At 37.9% G+C, this 19,724-nt stretch overlaps 1 protein-coding gene and 1 long non-coding RNA gene across 8 annotated transcripts; one reads left to right on the plus strand and one right to left on the minus strand.

Annotated features, from left to right (window-relative positions):
* Window positions 1-7,023: 7,023 nt before the first annotated feature.
* On the minus strand, window positions 7,024-18,052 carry LOC134309283 (GTPase IMAP family member 9-like). Of its 7 annotated transcripts, none has more exons than XM_062990944.1 (7): window positions 17,751-18,052; window positions 16,429-16,527; window positions 15,736-15,801; window positions 15,129-15,182; window positions 14,895-14,960; window positions 9,457-9,585; window positions 7,024-8,404 (listed from the first exon to the last, which is right to left on the minus strand). In XM_062990944.1, exon 7 carries the CDS (start codon window positions 8,367-8,369, stop codon window positions 7,521-7,523), a length of 849 nt encoding a protein of 282 aa, XP_062847014.1. In that variant the 5' UTR covers window positions 8,370-8,404; window positions 9,457-9,585; window positions 14,895-14,960; window positions 15,129-15,182; window positions 15,736-15,801; window positions 16,429-16,527; window positions 17,751-18,052; the 3' UTR covers window positions 7,024-7,520. The 7 variants fall into 7 exon arrangements, with proteins under 7 accessions (XP_062847014.1, XP_062847012.1, XP_062847011.1 ...); XM_062990942.1 differs by lacking the exon at window positions 17,751-18,052 and adding an exon at window positions 17,415-17,504 and having other exon boundaries at window positions 9,457-9,568; XM_062990941.1 differs by lacking the exon at window positions 17,751-18,052 and adding an exon at window positions 17,415-17,504.
* Window positions 18,053-18,224: 172 nt separating this feature from the next.
* Window positions 18,225-19,118, plus strand: LOC134309284 (uncharacterized). The gene is made up of 2 exons (XR_010011030.1): window positions 18,225-18,470; window positions 18,902-19,118. It is a non-coding gene; the product is annotated as an uncharacterized LOC134309284 (long non-coding RNA).
* The last annotated feature ends 606 nt before the right edge of the window (window positions 19,119-19,724 follow it).

A 19,724-nucleotide genomic window follows, 5' to 3' on the forward strand; every position in this document is an offset into this window, starting at 1 on the left:
GGGTGTAAGAATTTATCCATGAACCAACCCCAACTAACATCAAAGCCTATAAAGGCAATTACACCTGTTTCAGGAGCAACAAACCAGGACCGATAAACAGGGGACATTTTTCAGAGGGATGGTGTAAGGAAACCATTATCTTGAATAGTGATGGGAATTATACAGGCAGCCAGCTGAATGCACAAAAATTCAGTAGGGAGGATTTAGTATGGTTGTGTGGAGATATGAGAATCCGGCGAAGGTTGCATGGGAATTGGTCTGGTGAGTGTGCGTTGGTCTTTCTGATTATGCCTTTTAGAATTTACAAGCAACACGGAGTGGAGGATGCCGGGGACGTCCTGACCAATCACCACAGCCATCGAAGAGACACCCGAGAGGTCAAACCTGGCGGATCCTTCAACAAGACCGTGTGGATTGATGGTATAGGGGTCCCAAGGGGGGTCCCAGATGAATTTAAGGCTAGGAACCAGATTGCTGCAGGGTTTGAAAGTGCACTCTTTTGGTGGGTAACTATCAATAAGAATGTAGACTGGATAAACTATCTCTATTACAATCAGCAGAGATTTGTTAATTTCAGTGTTCAGGCCATTGAGAGACCAGCGAGACCAGACTTCACTTATGACCTTACAGAATAGAATGGCATTAGACATGTTGTTAGCAGAGAAAGGTGGAGTTTGCCAGATTGTGGGGTCATCGTGTTGCACCTTCATCCCCAATAATACTGCACCCGATGGTAGTGTGACACGAGCTTTGGAAGGATTAAGGGCTTTGTCACGAGAATGGAAGGAAAATTCAGGGATAAACAATGAATGAATGGATGTCTGTCTGTCCCTAAACCACTGAATGAACTGCCAAAGGCAGCTCACTTGCGGCCCTGACGCTATCCTTCCTGCTCGCCGGCGCCACATTGGTGTCAGAAGTGGGATTGTGGCATTTGGGTGGCTCTGGTGGTTCGGTGGGCCAATATGCCCGGTCTGTCTGAGTGCGCTAGCCCAGGTGGCTGTAGGGGCAGGGTGCCCGGTCCAGCAGTGGGTGGAAGAGCGACTCGGCAGTGTAATGGGGTGCGGTCCGGACATGGAGCCACCCAGTGGACGCTGGTGAGTGGGTCACCGGGACGGTTGACCATTAGGGAGGGGGCAGTGTAGTGTCGCCACTGGGTCTGGCACGGGCTTTACCCAGAAAGCCTTGCGGCAGTGGTGTCTAAGCTCACCGTGGCCGTGTATCCCATTGTTGGGAGTGGGGTGGCTGCGGTGAGGGCTGGGTAAGTAGCTTATGTTTGTCTGTTGTATGATTGTATGTGTGTATGAATGGGTTAAGTGGCTAGAAGGGATGTTTGGGCCATGGAAGGAAGTTATTACGAGTTTGGTGATGTCAGTATGTGTAGGATTGGTAATCTTAGGGATATGTTGTTGTTGTGGTATCCCGTGCATCAGGGAATTAATAGAAAAATTTGTGATAGAAGTAGTGTGTAGAGGAAGCAGAGGGGGGCAGGATACACCAGTTATCCAGATGATGTTGGCTGATTTGTCTAGATATCATGTAGATGATGATGAGGAGGATTCCCTTGAAGGTGACTACTAACTCTGCTTAATTAAAGGTAAAACCGTCCAGAGAAAATGAGGAGAGAGGACCAACACTACGGATCATACACCGAGAGGAAGGAAGGAGACTTGGAAGGACTGGCAGAGGCAGACACTGAGGGGACTGGAAGACCCACTCCAAGGGACAGAAGTGCCACTAACTGGACCTGCCTACAGGGAACAAATCACAGCAGAAACGCCCAGTGAAACCAACCATGCGGAAGAAGAGTCCAGAGGAGCCCCCGGAACAAGAAGAAGAGAAAGGATTTGGTTAGACTAGGAGGGGAAAACATAAACATATAGTTCGCAGACATGCAGATCATCCTTGAAAACATTAGTTAAGTACAACACACATAGTTTAGCTAAAAAACGCAAGGGGTTAGCTCAGGATTGTGTACGATGTATATAGGTTTGGTACTCTGCTATTTTTAGAAAAGATATTCTCTGAGTTTCATCGTTTAAATGTTTGTGCCGCTGCGGAAACAGGTAAGACCGACAGGGTAGAATCCATGGGACAGTAGGAGCCATGCAGAGAAACAGGAGCTATGGGCCCCTTCTGAATATCTGCAGCTCCATCCGGTGGAGGACAACCTGAACGGACTTCCTGTAGAAGCCACGCACCCATTGTTTTTTATTTTATTTTTCTCGTTTTTGATTTCCTATTTTTAAATTGCTTTATTTTGTTTTCCTATTCTTATTTTATTTACTATTTTTGTTTGTTTGTTTGGTTTAAGGGTAGGAGCTGTTGCGATAGGTACGGTACCTTTAGTTTAACTGGTAGCCTTTTATTTTTTAGATACCTTTTATTGTAAAAATTCAGCCAAGTGGCCATGTAAGTCAGAAGGGGTTAAATTGGGGGGTTGCTGACAGCTATCCTTATCTCCTGGAATCTAGAAAACACCTAACCTATAGTTAAAAGTTGATGTGAAAGCATTAAGATGCTTTCAAGGGGGGTTTGTTAGGTTTTTCAGAACATAAAAACGTACATTTAATATGGGAAGTTTTACGGCATTTTCCAAGTTTTACGACATCCATGCCGCATGGTCTTTTGTTCAACATGGCGCCGGCTAGGCTCCCTCCCTGACTCCTACCGAGGGGGGGAGGCAGAGCCCTGGGCTTGTTAGCACACTTCATTGGCTCCACCAGCAGTAAAGGAGGAGGAGCCTAGCTGAGTTTAAAAACCGGCGGGGAGAGAGGCTCGCTCTCTTTCTTACGTGGTTGTGTTTCTATACTGCAGGAGAAAGGAGCGTCGGTCGGCTTAGCTCTGACATATATTCACAGATCATTTTTAAACTTAATAAAGTGTTTTAAAGAATACTTTCTGGACTTCCCGACTGCTTTCTTCAGGACCTTTTGAACTAAAAGATTCATCCTAACAGATGCTATTCTCCAAGCGATCGCAGAACTGAGGGCTGAACTACTCGCTAAAGCAGAGGCACAGTCAACTGAGATTAGGAATCAGGTTGACCAACTTAGAGCAGAAATCAAACTTGCCAATGATAATGCAAACGCTAAAAACGAGGCTCTGGAAAAACGAGTGGTCGACCCCGAGTCCACAGCCGGTGGGTTTTCCGATCAGATTACTGCGTTGGAACGAGACATGGTAACTGTGCAAAGAGAACTGGACATTTTAAAGGCACGAAACGAGGATCTGGAGGCACGGTCACGCCGGTGTAACCTACGTATTATCGGGATAAAGGAGAAGCGAGAAAATGGAAAACGCCCGACGGACTTTGTCTCTCAGTGCTTGATGGAAACACTTGGCCTCGACAAGCTTCCCCTACTCGACCGGGCTCATCGCACGCTGCGTGATCCGCTGGTCATCACTTCCCATCTCGTTAGCGGGAAGGATTAACTCAGTCAAGATGATAATTGCGCCTAGGTTTATGTTTCTACTTCAAACAGTGCCGACCTTCATCCCAAAGTCTTTTTTTAAGGAATTAGATAAGTCCATATCAACCTTTATTTGGAATAAGACTGTTCCACGGATAAGAAGGGCGTATTTAGAAAGACAGAAAGAGGATGGAGGTTTGGCACTTCCTAATTTTTTACAATATTATTGGGCAGCGAATATTCATAAATTAATACACTCGGTCTCTGCATCTGGGGAGGAGGGCGGATTGGCATGGACAGAGATGGAACGGCATTCGGCACATCCTGTGTCTCTGACGTCTTTGGTATGTGCGCCATTACCACTGAGTAAAAGAAGATATACAAATAACCCCATAGTGAGTAACTCACTTAGAACTTGGTCTCAGTTTAGGACTCATTTCAAGCTCAGACATACTGTACTTTGCTTCATAGTCCAATTGTTGCAAATGCACTTTTTCCTCCTTCACTCATGGATGCAGCGTTCCGGGTGTGGCTGGGGAGCGGTCTAGGATGGGTAAAGGATTTTTATAGGGATGGGGTGTTTATGACTTTTGAACAACTAGTGAGGGAGTTCAATATACCTCGCTGTCATTTTTTCAGGTACTTACAGGTACGGGCCTTTGTTAAGAAGCACATCCTTTCTTTTCCATTATCCCCACCAAATAGCTGGATAGATGAATGGTTGGATTTAGATCCAGCTCAAAAGGGAATAATGAGTAGACTATATTATGATATTCAGAAGTTGGCGTCCCCATCACTTGAACACATTACAGCAGCCTGGAAGGAGGACTTGGGTTATGACATATCTGAGGATTTCTGGTTACAGGCAATTAAAAAGATACATTCAACCTCTATCAGTGTCAGACATGGTCTACTCCAGTTTAAAGTGCTGCATAGGCTCCATATGTCTAAGAGTAGATTGGCCAAGATTTACCCAGGTGTTGACCCTGCTTGTTCTCGATGCCATCAGAGCCCGGCCACCCTCTATCACATGTTCTGGTCATGTCCACGGCTAGTATGATTCTGGTCCTCTATTTTTGAGACTTTTTCCCATACTTACAACATAGTGATCAGCCCTGGCCCTGAAATAGCTATTTTTGGTGTGGTCCCTGAAGAGGTGGTGGTGACAGCTGCCCAGTCAGAGGCCGTGGCCTTTATGTCCCTTCTGGCAAGGCGACTTATTTTATTAAACTGGAAATCGGCTGCTCCTCCTACACATAGACAGTGGGTGATGGAGGTAATGGCCCACTTAAAGCTTGAGAAGCTAAAATACTCGATTAAAGGATCTACCCAAAGGTTTCGTGTGGCGGCCATTTCTGGACTATTTTAACTTGGCGTTTCCGGCTGGAGACAATGGTAACTAGAACTAATAACTAACGGAATACAACTGTCTATCTCTGTGATTTTTTTTTTTTTTTCCTGTGTTTGGAATTGATTCCACACTTGACTGTGGGTATGATGCTCGTATGGTTGAATGTGGTGTTAGCTTTACACTGTGTTCCAAAAAGTTCCACCTAAAAGTATTGATGGTCATCTAGATGTTTTTTGGCAAATGAAAGATGAGCTTTTGTATTCTTTTTGGTCATCAATGGTTTGCGCCTTGCAGCTCTCCCAATGATACCATTTTTTGCCCAGTGTCTTTATTATTGTGGAATCATAGAGGTAATTGAGGCCTGCAGTTCTTTAGATGTTCCTCTGGGTTCTGTTGTGATTTTTTTTTATCACAAATCATCACTTCTTTCTTGGTAACATTTTCGAGGGCCAGCCACACCCTGCATCTAATTAGCCCAGGGAGAGATGGCAGTAAATTCACTTTTCTACAATCGTTTGTAACTATAAAGAAAAACAATCTCAGCCCTGCAGAGAAGATGTAAATATCACATTTGAATTTTCCATCATGAGACGACAATGTAAAGCAGCAGAACTCCACTCCCTACAATGTTTTACCTCCCAACTCCCAAAATATTTACATGTTCAGGTAAAACCTTTACCACCCCAAATCAGAAAAAGTTGAGACAGGATGGAAAATGTAAATAATAATAAAAACACAGAGTTTCTGACATTGACTTTGACTTTTATTTGATGTCAGACAGGATGAAGCTGAGATATTTCATCTTTTATCTGCTCAACTTCATTTCATTTATTAAAAAACATTCCTGCATTTCAGACCTGCAACACATTCCAAAAAAAGTTGGGACGGGGTAATTTAGAGCTAGTAATGAGGTGATAAACTAAATAATGATGTGATGTTTAACAGGTGATGTGAACAGGTGATTGTGATCATGGTTTGGTACAAAAGCAGCATCCAGGAAAGGCTGAGAGTCTCTGATGAGTAAAGATGATCAGAGGATCCAGTTTGTCCACAAATGTGTGAGAAAATGATTGAAATGTTTAAAAACAATGAACCTCAAAGAAAAATTGGAAGGGATTTGCATGTTCTCCCTCTACAGTGCAGAATATCATTAAGGGTGGAGGGTGCAGCTTAATCTGAACGCTCGTGATCTTCCATCCCTCAGACGCCATCAAGAACCTCCACTCAACACTAGCTGATATAAGCACATGGGTGAGGGATTAGTTTATCAAACCTTTATCAGCTCTACAATACAGAGTTACTGCACTAATCATACTGAACACTTTACTGTGCAAAAAAAGAAGCCTTATGTTAACCATGTCTAGAAGCGGCATCCACTTCTCTGGGCTCAGAGACATCTAGGATGGACCATCACACAGTGGAAATGTCGTGAACGCTGTATGATCTGGACCAAAGACAAAAATGATCCCGACTGTTATCAACAACACGTCCCAACTTTTTCTGATTTGGGGTTGTATATGAGCTGAATTTTCCATAAATGATAGAACAGATATAAAGTTTATTATTGAGCTCTTTCAGTCACTTTATTATTTCACTGTAACTAAACACTTTCTATCATTTGATCTGAATCTCTCGTGTTACTGTAGAGGAATTGAAGCTCCACTTTTATCTCCCACTTTCAAGTCTAGTCAGAACTTTTACTAGGTAACATCAAAACCTTCACTCAGTTCCATTGTTTAGGTGTTACTGTGTTCTTTTTTATTGGTGTAACTGTAGTAAGTGGGTAAATCTGGGTAAATGAACACAGGATAAATATAAACATGCAGCTTTTTACATCTTCTTCTGCTGTTATTTTATTTGTCACTAAGCTTTTGTGTACGTGTCAGCAGGCTGGTCAGAGTAAAATGTTCCAAGGTTCCTCTAGTATGAAATCTCTTACTGTGGTTTGGTAAAGACTCTGTGGCTCTGTAATCCTTTAAAGACTAATATTTGATCTATTAATTGTAATTTTTAGTTGGTGGCATGGTGTCCAAGGAGAAACTTATAGGTGCTGTTTGATTTTGTTAGGTCCAGTTTCTGATGACTTTAACTTAAGTTTTATTACAAGAACAAAGTGTGTAAATGAAGTAAAAAGTAGGTGGTGGTGACAAGTAAAATAAAAATGTTAGTTACAGCAGACAAAAGAAGTGGATTGATAGACTGCAGTAACAGACACATAAAAACACGGCCAATAAAATTAATTCTACTGTCTTCAAGATCTTTAATGAATTAATAAAAGGGTTCACTTTCATTTTATTAAATAAAACCATTGTGTAAATAATTAAATTATAAATAAAAATGCAGGAAACATTCCCATGTAAGCAGTAAAACAAATGATTAAATGATTGTCAGATTAAAGTGTGATTACATTTTCAGCATTTAGCAGACTTTTTTATCCAAAGCGACTTACACAATGAGCTGAACACGATGCGCAGTTGAGGGTTAAGGGCCTTGCTCAGGGACCCAAGGGTGGCAACTTGGTGGTGGTGGGGTTTGAACCGGCAACCTTCTGCTTACTAATCCAGTACCTTAACCACTGAGCTATCACTGTTTAAAAGCTTCAACAAAATAAGTATTTAAACTAGTAACAATGTTTGTTAGTATGACCGTTTATATTTGTAATATTTAATCATTTAATCACATATTTATGAGTGTTGTTCACCTCCTGTTGCTGCTCCCAATGAAGCACCACAAACCACTTCCTTCCTAAATCCCAGTTACCACCTTAATGATCCCATTATCACTGACACCACTCCTATAATAACTGCTGCTGCTACTACTGGTATCATCACAGATCCAGATCCAGCTAGAACATCAGCTGCAGTGGAAAAGTATAATCTGAATAATGCTGCCACCCCCTTCATAACTGCTGTTGGTGTCAGCACACCTATAGCTAGAGCAGTAGCTTTAATGAAAAAGGATAATTTGAATTTCTCCCATAATTCATCCCAGGTTAAGGTCTGTGCTCCCTCATACACCTCATTAGTGTAGAATCCTTCTCCATTCCACTGCACCACCCTGTCTATCTTCTGCAGAAGTTCAGTGACCTGCTGTCTGTTCTGTGGTTCTGCATTATTAAAGATGTGAAATCTTCCTCCACACTGATCTAAAACCCTTCTGAGATCTTTATTCCTGCTTATTTCCTGATGTATAATTTCCTCTCTTACACCCTCAGCATGAGTAAACAAAATGATCATGTGATCTGTAACCTGCTCACCAAAAACCTTCTGTAAGCGCCTAATTATTTCTATTTCCTGTTTTGTGAAATGATCAAACCTGAAAACCAGAATGAAAGCATGAACTCCTGGTTGTGAGAGATAAACAGTCCTGTACAACTCCACCGCTAACTGATCTAGTGTCAGTGATCTTGTGTCAAAGAATCCTGGTGTATCAACCACACGTACACGGTTTCCTATCACAGCTTCTGCACTTTCACTGTGTTTTGTTACAGAATCTAAAAATCGTTCTGATCTGAATGCATTAATTCCCAGGATGGTGTTTCCTGTTGAGCTCTTCCCAACACCAGTCCTCCCCAGCAGCACGATCCTCCGTTCCTCCTGGTTCATCTCAGCAGATCTGATCTCTGGATCTCTTACTGGATCTGTTAGTACCACAGAAAACCAGTTACACACTTTTAACTTCACACACACACACAATTTAATCTATTATTATAACATAATTTTGGGGATAAATTTCACTAATCACCACTTAAATGGGTCTTTTTAATTATAAAAATAGATATAATTTAATAAACTGTGTTTAATTTTAACAGAATTTATAAGTTTATTGTTCTACATGAACCTAAAGTACAATAATGAATCAGAATGTTTTCACTCAGCACTAAAACAGTAAAACAGAGTTTATAGACTCAGGAATGTAACTTCATGCTGCTGTTTAAGTTTATATCGTCTCTTAACACTTTAGTGATTAATAGAGTTAAAATAATGTTGTGTATGTTTGGTTGTTATGCTGTTGGCACTTAGCCTCAGTTTGTTAGCACAGCAACAGTCATGCACAATATTAATAAAATAAATATTTAAAAGTGGTAACAAACACAAACTATCACATGTGTACAACCATCAGAGCAGTATAGCGTTAATATATTTACATTAATGACAGAATATAAAGATATGAAAAGTAAAACATATTTACAAAGACTTGGAGCATTTTGGCTTTTTAGCGTTTAATTTAAAGTAATAAAAACTGAACTACCACCATATATATTATTATTTATGTGCTTTATATGTTTACATGTAATATTTATTCTTATGATTTTTATATTACAAACTGTAAAACTGAATTTATTTAGGATTAAAACTCAATATCATTTTTATTATTAATGTTAATTCCTCTGCATCTCCAGTTCTTTTATTTATACTTATATATGTATAAATGTATACAATTATATCTAAATATATAAAACATATATCTTTATTTTATTAGAATAAAGAAAAAAAAAAATATATATGTGATACATAAACTAGATAAACGTTTATCTTTTATTCCTCAAGTGCATTATGGTTATATAATGTATATAATGTATATGTACAATAATGTGTTTGTGTTTGTAAAATACATTTAAAGTAAAAGCTTAACAGCTACAGTTTTAAATAAAGGTAAATGTAAAATAAAATGTGATATAAATTTACTCACCTCTGACTGAGTTGTGTAGTTCAAGCCGTAGCCTAGTGGTTAAGGCACATGACTAGTTATCCAAAGGTTGCTGGTTCAAGCCCCACCACTGCTAGGTTGCTGCTGTTGGGCCCTAGATAAAGGTGTATGCTGAAAATGAAAATGTAATAAAATTTTCTGTCTCTCCTGAACTCCACCTACTGTAAACCACTGGACTACACATGACGAGAGACGGGCGGAGACACACACACACACACACACAGATGATCTAACATTTATTTTAAACAATAGACAACTAACACACAACCTAAGCTAAATGCTAATGTTAATCTAAATACACACAACATGACTAAACTATACTGAACAGGTACAAGACTAAACAAGACTTCTAACCAAGGAGTGTGACTGGAAATGTTATATTTTATTAGTTATTTGCATTAAACTCGTAAGTTTTTGCTTTCTTACACTGTAAGCCCGGACTTTATATCTAATCAAACATTTTTAGTACAACATACATAAATTATTTAAGTTTTGTACATGTACAAAAGATTTAAGTTTACTAAACAAAAAAAAAATACTTTTCTATCAGATTAACTTAAAAAAGTGAAGTTAAGGTAATTAAACAGAAAAACGCCCACCATTTACGTGTAAGTCGCCTTTTTTCAGCTTGCTGTTGGTGAATCAGGCAAAAATAATTTTCTTGTGTTCGGGTAGCCGTTTGTTTTAACTTTTGTTACCTGTTGCAAATTACTTTTTACTTTTCATTTAAGGCTTTTTGCAAAAGTAAACTTGTCTGAGAACATCTCAATAGATTTATATTATTATGAATTATAGGAAGCAGATCTCAATAGATCCATTGATCTGTATCTCAGACATTTATATTAAAATTATTTATTAGGATTTTATTGACATTTTATATTAGCCAGTATACAAAACTTTTTGTAGTAAATAATATGCTAAGCCTCTATGAGGAACATCTTCTAAGGTTTTGCCTCCATGATTTATCTTACCCTGTTGGATATAACCCCAATATGGGAACTATAGATCAAACAGATTTGATCTATAGCTACAAAAAACATGGAATAAGGAACAAATAATTAGAACTGAACTGACAAGCGAAAAGCAACAAAAACTAAGTACAAGATAAGGTAATAAATGCTGAACATCTTCACTCAGTAATGAACTTTATTACACAACCTTTACTGCACCAGTTGAACTGCTAAGAAAGCATTTTGTGTTGTCGTAATGTTTTTTGAACATTCTTTTAATTAAGGTGACAAAGACAGGACACAAATTAAACAACCACAGTGTAGCGTTTACATATTATTACAAAATTATTATAAGTTGCCACATCACAAAACCCCTCCCTGATTCCCAGTTGGACCTACTTCAACAGCCCCCCTCCTTTCACAAAAAGTGGACTTGAGAGAGTAGAAATAATAGATAAAAGAAATAAATGAATACATTAGAATAAAATAAATAAATAATAAAAATAACTAGAGATGTGCATTTCCTGCAGAAAATGCGAGTGTGATTGCAGTGCAGCGGGTAAGCAAGTGCACATGTCCCAATGCTTTATCCAAGTCAGGGTGTCATTAATAAGCTGTACCATATAAAGTTGGAATGGCGTTGATATCTCAAACTGTCAAAAAAGGAATGGAAGTGAATAGGGACAAAAACCGGGCTTGGCAGCCCAGGAAAAAATGTACTGTGAAGTTTTAAAGTAAAACTGTTAAGTTTACAGTTAAACCATAATAGTTCACAGTTCTACTGTCATTTTTACAGTTTGACCATGAATACAACTGTGAACTCTCATGTTACTATAAAGTTCATTCTAACCTTTTCAGTGTTTAATATTGACTGTGAAGTTTACAGTAAAACTGTTAAGTTTACAGTTGAACCTTAATAGTTCATAGTTCTACTGTCACCTTTACAGTTCGACCATGAATACAACTGTGAACTCTCATGTTACTATGAAGTTCATGGTAACCTTTCCCAGTGTTTAATAATATGGACTGTGAAGTTTACAGTTCAACTGTAAACATGATTTTGTTGAACTGTGAAATTGAGTTTTGATAGTTTTAGGCCTCTTGTGTATTAAGTTTACAATTTAACTCACCTCACCAGTCACCTATGATGTTTAATGTTTACAGTGAAGTTTACAATAAATTACAAGAAACAAATATGAAAGACAAAATAATATAAATGTATGAAATATTTATGTATTTATTTCTTTTTATTTATTGAAAGTATGTGAGTGAGGGATGTAAGTGTATGCAAGTTAATTACAAAACATGAATACAATGCTTAAATAAAAAAAAAATATTTATAAAAATTATTTAATGTATTTAAAATATTTTAAACAATACAGCACACCCTTATACCATCAGGCATAACATTATAACCCCGTTCATAACTGACTGGTCTGTGGCTATACAGCCCCATATGCAACAAACTGTTCTGCACTGTGTATTCTGACAGCTTTCCATCAGAACCAGCATGAACTTCTTCAGCAATTTAGCAAACTTTATTGTTTTTTTTTTTTTTGCAAATATTCACTCATTTTAAATTTGATGCCTGCAAAACGTTCCAAAGAAGTTGGGACAGGGGCAACAAAAGACTGGGAAAGTTGAGGAATGCTCAAAAAACACCTGTTTGGAACATTCCACAGGTGAACAGGTTAATTGGAAACAGCGCAAAATACGATGACGGAGACCCCGGACTGTTGAGCAACTGAAGTTGTACATCAAGCAAGAATGGGAAAGAATTCCACCTTCAAAGCTTCAACAATTAGTGTCCTCAGTTCCCAAACGCTTACTGAGTGTTGTTAAAAGGAAAGGTGATGTAACACAGTGGTAAACATGCCCCTGTCCCAACTTCTTTGGAACATGTTGCAGGCATCAAATTCAAAATGAGTGAATATTTGCAAAAAAACAATAAAGTTTATCCGTTTGAACATGAAATATCTTGTCTTTGTAGTGGATTCAACTGAATATGGGTTGAAAAGGATTTGCAAATCATCGTATTCTGTTTTTATTTATGTTTTACACAATGTCCCAACTTCATTGGAATTGGGGTTGTAACATTGGTGTCTAAAGAATCAAAATCTAATTAATTTCCTCATTTCTAATTAAAGAAGAAATGTACATGGAGTGTCCAACAGTAATCACTATTCCCTTGGCATCTATACTAGACAATCGAAATGCCACTGTACGATTTGATAGCGTAACTGACAATAAAAATCTTGACTGTTTTATGCCAGTCTCTGGATCAGTGAAAACTTTGTCTGAATTGATGGTGTACAATTTGGCAATGACAATCCCTTCACTTACTTGATCACATTGACACCCACCTTGCATTACCACAATGGCATGCATCCATTATGACAAGATCTGTCACTTTTCCATAACTGCCTTCTTTGGTATGCACAATAAAATTGTCACTCTTAAACTTTGAGCAGTATTCAGATGTCTGCAGAACCAGACCATTAACAATCATTTTTTTATAAAACACAGGACTTTCAGCAACAAATTCTTGCCCCAGAAGCTCCTCTAAGGCTAGCCTCTGTGTTACAGACAGATATCTTCACTTCCCTCTGCCAAGAGCAACCTCACCCCACACATAACGTGACAAGAGATTTTGCTGTTTGGATGAAAGAAGATTATCAAAATAATTTCTGACATGTTCACCTGCCATTTCCAAGTTACTGTTACTGGCCATGGTTGGAAGATTTTTCATAAGAAGAAATTTGTTAACAACTTGTGATGCAACATATCTGGTGCCACAAATCATGTTTTTTAGCTGACCATTATTGGACTCAAACACAAAGGCAGAAACACCAGTAAGAGGGCCAAAATCTTTAACTGAAGATACCAGATGTGTCAGTTGATGGACATTGGATGTACAGTTTTCTTTACCATACAGTTCCTCCATCTATATGACAAATTTGTTAAGGGCTACATCTATCAGTGGAAGCACATTTCTGTCTATCTTCTCCTGAACTAGGGTATTAATGCTGTAGCTCAGGAGAAAGAAGTGCTTCAGAAACCTCAGTGGCAGTATGCCAGACAGAACAGGTAATGAATAATACAACAAAAAACTTTGCCATTCTGCAGCCTTCCAGAAGCTTCGTTCCATCAGTGACCTAGGTGGTCTGGATATTTCCAGTGGACTTTTGATGGAAAGAAGCCGCTGATCAATTCTTGGAATGTCACGGCCAATGTACCAGGGCATACTGTGATTTGCTGAATCTAACCAAAGATTGACAATATACCGTGTCACTCCCAGCAACACAGAATGCATATAATCAGGAACAAATGACCTGACAATGTCAAAAGTAGGCATAAGACTTAACACAGAGAGAACTTTCACACCATTAACAACAGTCTGTGTTTGACTGGCAGTTAGTGCCTCCTCTATGTGGTTGCTGTTGTTCCTAATCTGCACCCTGGGCTGAAAAGGGTAACATCTCACATGCCCATCACCTTTTGGCACATACACTCCAGGATGCTTGCACCAATCACACCCAAACTTTCCATTAAATTGTGTACAGTTCCGAAGAACAGGTCGTGCAACTGCATCAGCTGTGCACACCAAGGGGTGAAATTTTGAAGTAGTGATCACACCCTCACTATTTCTCCAAGTCAAACCCTCTTCACTTAGACTGGAACACTCATTTACAAAAGGCTCAGTTAATGCTCTTATGTTGGGCTTTTCAGAACCAAGCCACATACCAAGAAGGAAAATATGCTTTCTCATACTTTTTGCCTCTGTGACGGCACACTGAATTGGAGTCATGGACAGTTTGCTTGATTTAAACAAAGGAACACCATCTATGTTAAAAAACAAAGTGAAATCCTGTGGTGTTATTTTTCCATTGTTCAAGTGTTCTAAATCTGAATTTGTGACATGAGTCACAACATCTCGTCTTGCCTTCTCTTCATCTCTGATAAATGTGACAGATGGGTTTTCCAAAAAATTCTGAAGTTGGTTTCGCAAGGGTGTGTATATGCAGAAGTTACCTTTGTCTAGGCACTCCTTTTGTGAGAATGGTCGCTGACATTCTTTACATGTCCCAGTGTTTTCTGGAATTCTGGCAATGCAAGACATGCAGCAGAAAACATATTTAAACTGTGATACTAGACCCTGCTTTTTCTCAAACAGGAATTTTGTTGATGGAAGAATTCCTGGTATCAAAAGATCAATTAGTGTCAATAAATCCTGCAGAGCAGTTCCAGCCAACTTGTGTCGTAAAGTAAAAGCGGTGATAAGACAGACTGCCTGTGCCCTGGTCAAATTTGCTCCTTCAAAAATGCATACAGCTGTTTTTAGAAGGGTATGAATATCATTTGTTTTGTGTTTAATTTTAAGGTAAATACGGGTATATTCATGGAATATGTATTTTGAGGTAGTAACTACTTATGAAATGGAGGACTATGAGAAGGTGGTGCATTACTAACCTGAGCAGCATCGTGACCACTTTGGCCTTCAAATGGTTCTGCAAGGTCTTCATCGGTATCAGATATCTATTATAAATAAATAAAAAATAAATAAAAACTTAGTGTAATTGAGAAAATGTTTTCTTGTAATGATGTTTATAAAGGTTTTTAAGGGCTTTTTCTCTCTCTTTTTCAAATTAACATTACATTATTATTGTTAAATAATAATGAAAATCAAGGTAGTGTGATACTAACCTGCGCATCATTATGTGCAATTTGGTCTGCAAGGTCTTCATCAGAATCAGACATCTGTATTGAAACAAAAATAAAAATGTGTACTTAAGGGAAGTCAAATTAATTTATATAGCGCTTTTTACAATAGACATTGTCTCAAAGCAACTTTACAGAATCCAGGACCAACAGACAAAAAAACCCTATTGAGCAAGCCGAGGGCGACTGTGGCAGGAAAAACTCTCTTAAAATTACAGGAAGAAACCTTGAGAGAGGACTCAGCAGGGCCCCGTCCTCCTTGGGTGGCCTGGAGGATACTTTAAATAAATAGAATTTACACAAATCATACAAACACAAAATTAAATTGAACTAAAAGTTCTATTTAGGAAGAATAATATAAAGATTTAGCTTTTATGAGTTCATGTTTATACTCGATTAGAGCAACTTTCCATGCCATCTTATACACTTCCAGTGCAGCTTTCTAGTTTTCGTGCTGCTTGTTTTAGCTCATGTGTGTGGTCACTTTAGTTTTAAAAATGCTTAAGAATAACTTCCAATCTTCCTTTTTAAATTAACAAAACTCTCTTATATTGCTCAATAATAATGAAAAACAATGTAGTGTGATACTAACTTGGGCATCATCATGAGCAGTTTGGCCTTCACGCAGATCTGCATCGTCATCATCAGAACCAGACATCTGTATTAAACAAAAAATTGAGAAAAACCAGACAATACTTAAGAAAACATGATGCTTTGAATAGCTAGCATAGCCTTGTAAAGCAGTGGTAATGGGTAGTTTGAAGCGGTACTTAGCTTTTTAAAGCTTCATTTAAAATCTCAATTTAAAATTCACGTTTGGTATTTTTAGATTAACATTATTTATAGTAAGTTTCAGTAAGGTTATTACATTTTAAAACTTATGAAGAACCTGAACCTAATTTAAATACCGTGCACTGTAAAATGTAATAAGTTGGCTTTACTTAAAAAAATATGCAAACTCGTTGCCTTAGAAAAATTAAGTAAGCTCAAGTACAGTAAACTTAAGATAAACAGTAAAAATAACTTATTTATTGTAAGTAAGCAATACTTAAACAACTTTATTAAGTGTAAAATACTTAAATTAACTTATTTATTGTAAGTAAGCAATACTTAAACAACTTAATTAATTTTGAGTGTAAAATACTTTATTGTATTTATTGTGAGTGTGCAACACCTAAATCAACTTGTTTATTGTTACGTAAAGTGCATCAACACAACTGAGAACACTCATAAGGTTGATGTAGCTATATTACATTTATTATTAAATGAATGAATAAAACATTACAGCAATATTGATGATCAAGCCAAGCTCAGGATTATCTTCACTCAGAATGGTCAGCACACCCACTGTAACAGATGCTAACATATTATCTCTCACCGTACCCTGCAAAGAAACATATGTTCATTTACCATGAATAGTCATCAAACCAGAAGTATATAGGTATATAAGTATATAGTATATATAACCTATAAAACAATCCATGCTGGTCGGGTTGCCAAATCCACTCAGATTCATTTATTTTTCCTCTTTGATATTACGCAGCATCAGCGCACAAACTTTGAACGCTCGCTACATGTTGATGTGCTTTTTTGGACGTGGTATCATTAAACCCCTCGTCACTTCTCACGTGTTTTTGTAAAAAAAAAAAAAAAACGTAGTTTGGGAGACTGTGATTCCAGTCAGTGATAGATGATGTACTGTAGTATGAAACCCAGATCAGAAAGTCGTGTAGTGTGAACTTGGCATTAACCATCCAATCAGAGGACTTAAAACGCCAGCGTAATTGAGCGCCTGGACATAGCCAGGCGCTTAGCAACCCCTTTAGCAACGCCAACTCAAAATCTGATTGGTTACTGTATCAATTTCATTGCCGTTTATTTTAGGCTCGAGGCGTCGCGCTACTGATTTTGAAGCCTTAAGGCAGATTTCTTTGACCCTGGCAACACCTGACGACTGAAATCTGATTGGATAATAGCTCTAGTATAAATATACACGCAACCAATAGAACATCTATGAAAGAAAGAAAACAGACTGTTTGGAATTAATTGATAAATCTTCATGGAAACATATATTAAAACATAAGTCATTCTGACAGTGTTTAGGCCAGCAGATAAGGCGTTTCTAATAAAAGTACCTGGGTGCTAAACATAACCATTCACCGTGATGGAACTGTACGCTAACTTTCTTCACAACTACAAAGCACATAAACCTGACGCTGACTACACAACGGTGCACCAGTTTACGATAAAATAATAATAAAATTTACTTACCAAATCAGTGTTCAACAAGTATCACGGTAATCCCCACAATTATATAAGCGACGTGCAGCGACTTGTCCAGAAATGTTCCAACTGCCGTTTAGTGACAGATAGATGTCCGAAGTGCGCATGTCCAAATTAGGTTAATACAGAAACGTGTTTTTTTAACTGAATTTAAATTAAGAATATTGAGTAAGAAAACGTTTTCAACCACAAATTACAGATAATTTATTTAAAACGAGTGTTAATAACAAGTTGATAAACTGAGTTAGGCACACTCATTATATCTAATTAAATGAAGTGTTAAGACTTACAGTGTGTAACTAAACAGAACAATTTCAAGCTTACCTTTTCACGTTCAGGATCTATGAACTCTGTGACCAGCTCATGTGGTCTCCCATCCATTGCATGCCGATCGTCTTCTTCAACATTTTCAATATCTTCCTCGTGCATGAAAATGGGACTGTGCGAGCCAAATTCTTTTTCCTCATGCGAAACCGTTCCAATGTCGCGGTCATCACTTGCCGCAACTTCAGCAGAGTTTGTTGCATCCATGGGCGAAATAGAATGACTATCGGTATATCTTCGTTTTGTAGTGCGTGGAATAGGCACATTATCATTCAGATATATAGCGCCTTGTATTACGCGTATTCTGTGCACACCCCTCTTCTTCAAACGCCATTTCAATTTTTACCTACGGTCTCCTCAGATTTTTGTTTGCACCTGGTCCGCGCATGCGCACTGGACTTGAGACCGTTAACTCAATCCATCGTCTCTGCCTCCACACAGATTTTACCTCAGTTTTTGCGCGCGAAATACAAATTGAGTGTTACAGTCTTCAGTTATTTTATCCTCCGACATGGGTTTGCCAAAGTATGCTCTAGTGTATTTTTTTGAAGATGATATTCCTGCCACCAGTGTAAATGAGTCCCAATTATTTGAAGGACACAAAAACCTTACCACAGATGATCCCATTGATGGCCAAATGGTTGTGGTAAACTGGAAAGTGAGGATTGGGAAAAAGATGTTTGTTAGGCAGGTGCCCTGCTAAGCCTTTGAAGTTCGATGGTAAGTCATGAACTCTTATAATAATACACAGGAATGCCAATAATATCCCTGAAATTTTATTTATAATGAGTGACCATTTCAGAAAGTTTAAAATAACCCAGGTCTTAGCATATTTTTACATGTTTTAGCTTTTTTTTTTACTTGTTTTAGCCAATTTGTTTACATGTTTTTTTTTTACGTTTTACATGTTTTAAATTGTATGTCAGTGTTTTAACATTATACTAGTGTTATTGTCAGTGTATAAGTGTCAAAAACAACCCCATTATTTTATATTAGCCTAAAATAATTTTCTTTATGTGAAAAAATACTCAACGTCTCTCCCAGAACCAATTGATGTCGTGTTTCAAGGCACCACTGTAATTAGTTTAACGTGCTGTTATAGTTCTGAACTGCACTGAATTAAACATATCATTTTAAATGTTTTTCCCCAGATGATAAAGCAAATTTAATAGTGGCAGAAGAAGCATATTTCCTTGGACAGGAAATTGAGGGTGGAAAGAGGCTGAGGAAGAAGCCAAAGCGATTATATGATGATGAAGACGTATGTCTGAAAATGCTGTATGAATTTAAATTGAAATGGAAGTATTTAAGTGAGGACCAGTCATATAGGATAGATTGATGTATATAAATAAAGGTAATATAAAGATACCTGACAGATGTCTAGAATTTAGTCTATGTGTAAATCACTAAAGTTAAGCACTTTTCTGTGGAGTTGTGCACAGCGTAGTAGCCATAACAACCCGAAAAATTATTGAGAAAGACGCTACAACGGTTTATGAGGTTTTACCAATAATGTAAAATAGGTTGTTGTTAAAATTAAGACGTTGAGTTAGTCCAATATTAACCCGACAGTGTTGTTAACCCAGTGGAGGTTCTAGACCAGGGGTCCTCAAACTTTTTAACCAAAGGGCCAGATTACTGTTCTTCAGTGTTCCGCAGGTGAAATTGTAAAAACACCCAAAAAGCTATTCACTATGTATACTAGATGTATTGTTTGTGCTTTGTATAATTGTAGTTCATAATAATAATGCAGAAATGTTATTTATTTTAATCATTTCCATTATCCTACCTCATACAGTGTTTCCTTAAAAAAATCAGTGTGAACTGTGAGCCTGCTTTTGCCTGATGAGACAGTAAGCGTCAGGTTCCATATCTGTTACTGCCAGTCATAATAGCTAATAAATGTTGATCAGTGAGTTTGGATCTGGTTGGAGATTTAAGGTGTTTCAACTTCGAAAAAGTCTGCTCACAGAT

Source organism: Trichomycterus rosablanca, chromosome 2 (genome assembly GCF_030014385.1).
Source record: "Trichomycterus rosablanca isolate fTriRos1 chromosome 2, fTriRos1.hap1, whole genome shotgun sequence".
Classification (NCBI taxonomy): Eukaryota; Metazoa; Chordata; class Actinopteri; order Siluriformes; family Trichomycteridae; genus Trichomycterus; species Trichomycterus rosablanca.

Excerpts from the sequence above, each read along its gene's own strand:
- LOC134309283 (XM_062990944.1), bottom strand. The coding sequence starts at position 8,369 with ATGAACCAGGAGGAACGGAGGATCGTGCTGCTGGGGAGGACTGGTGTT.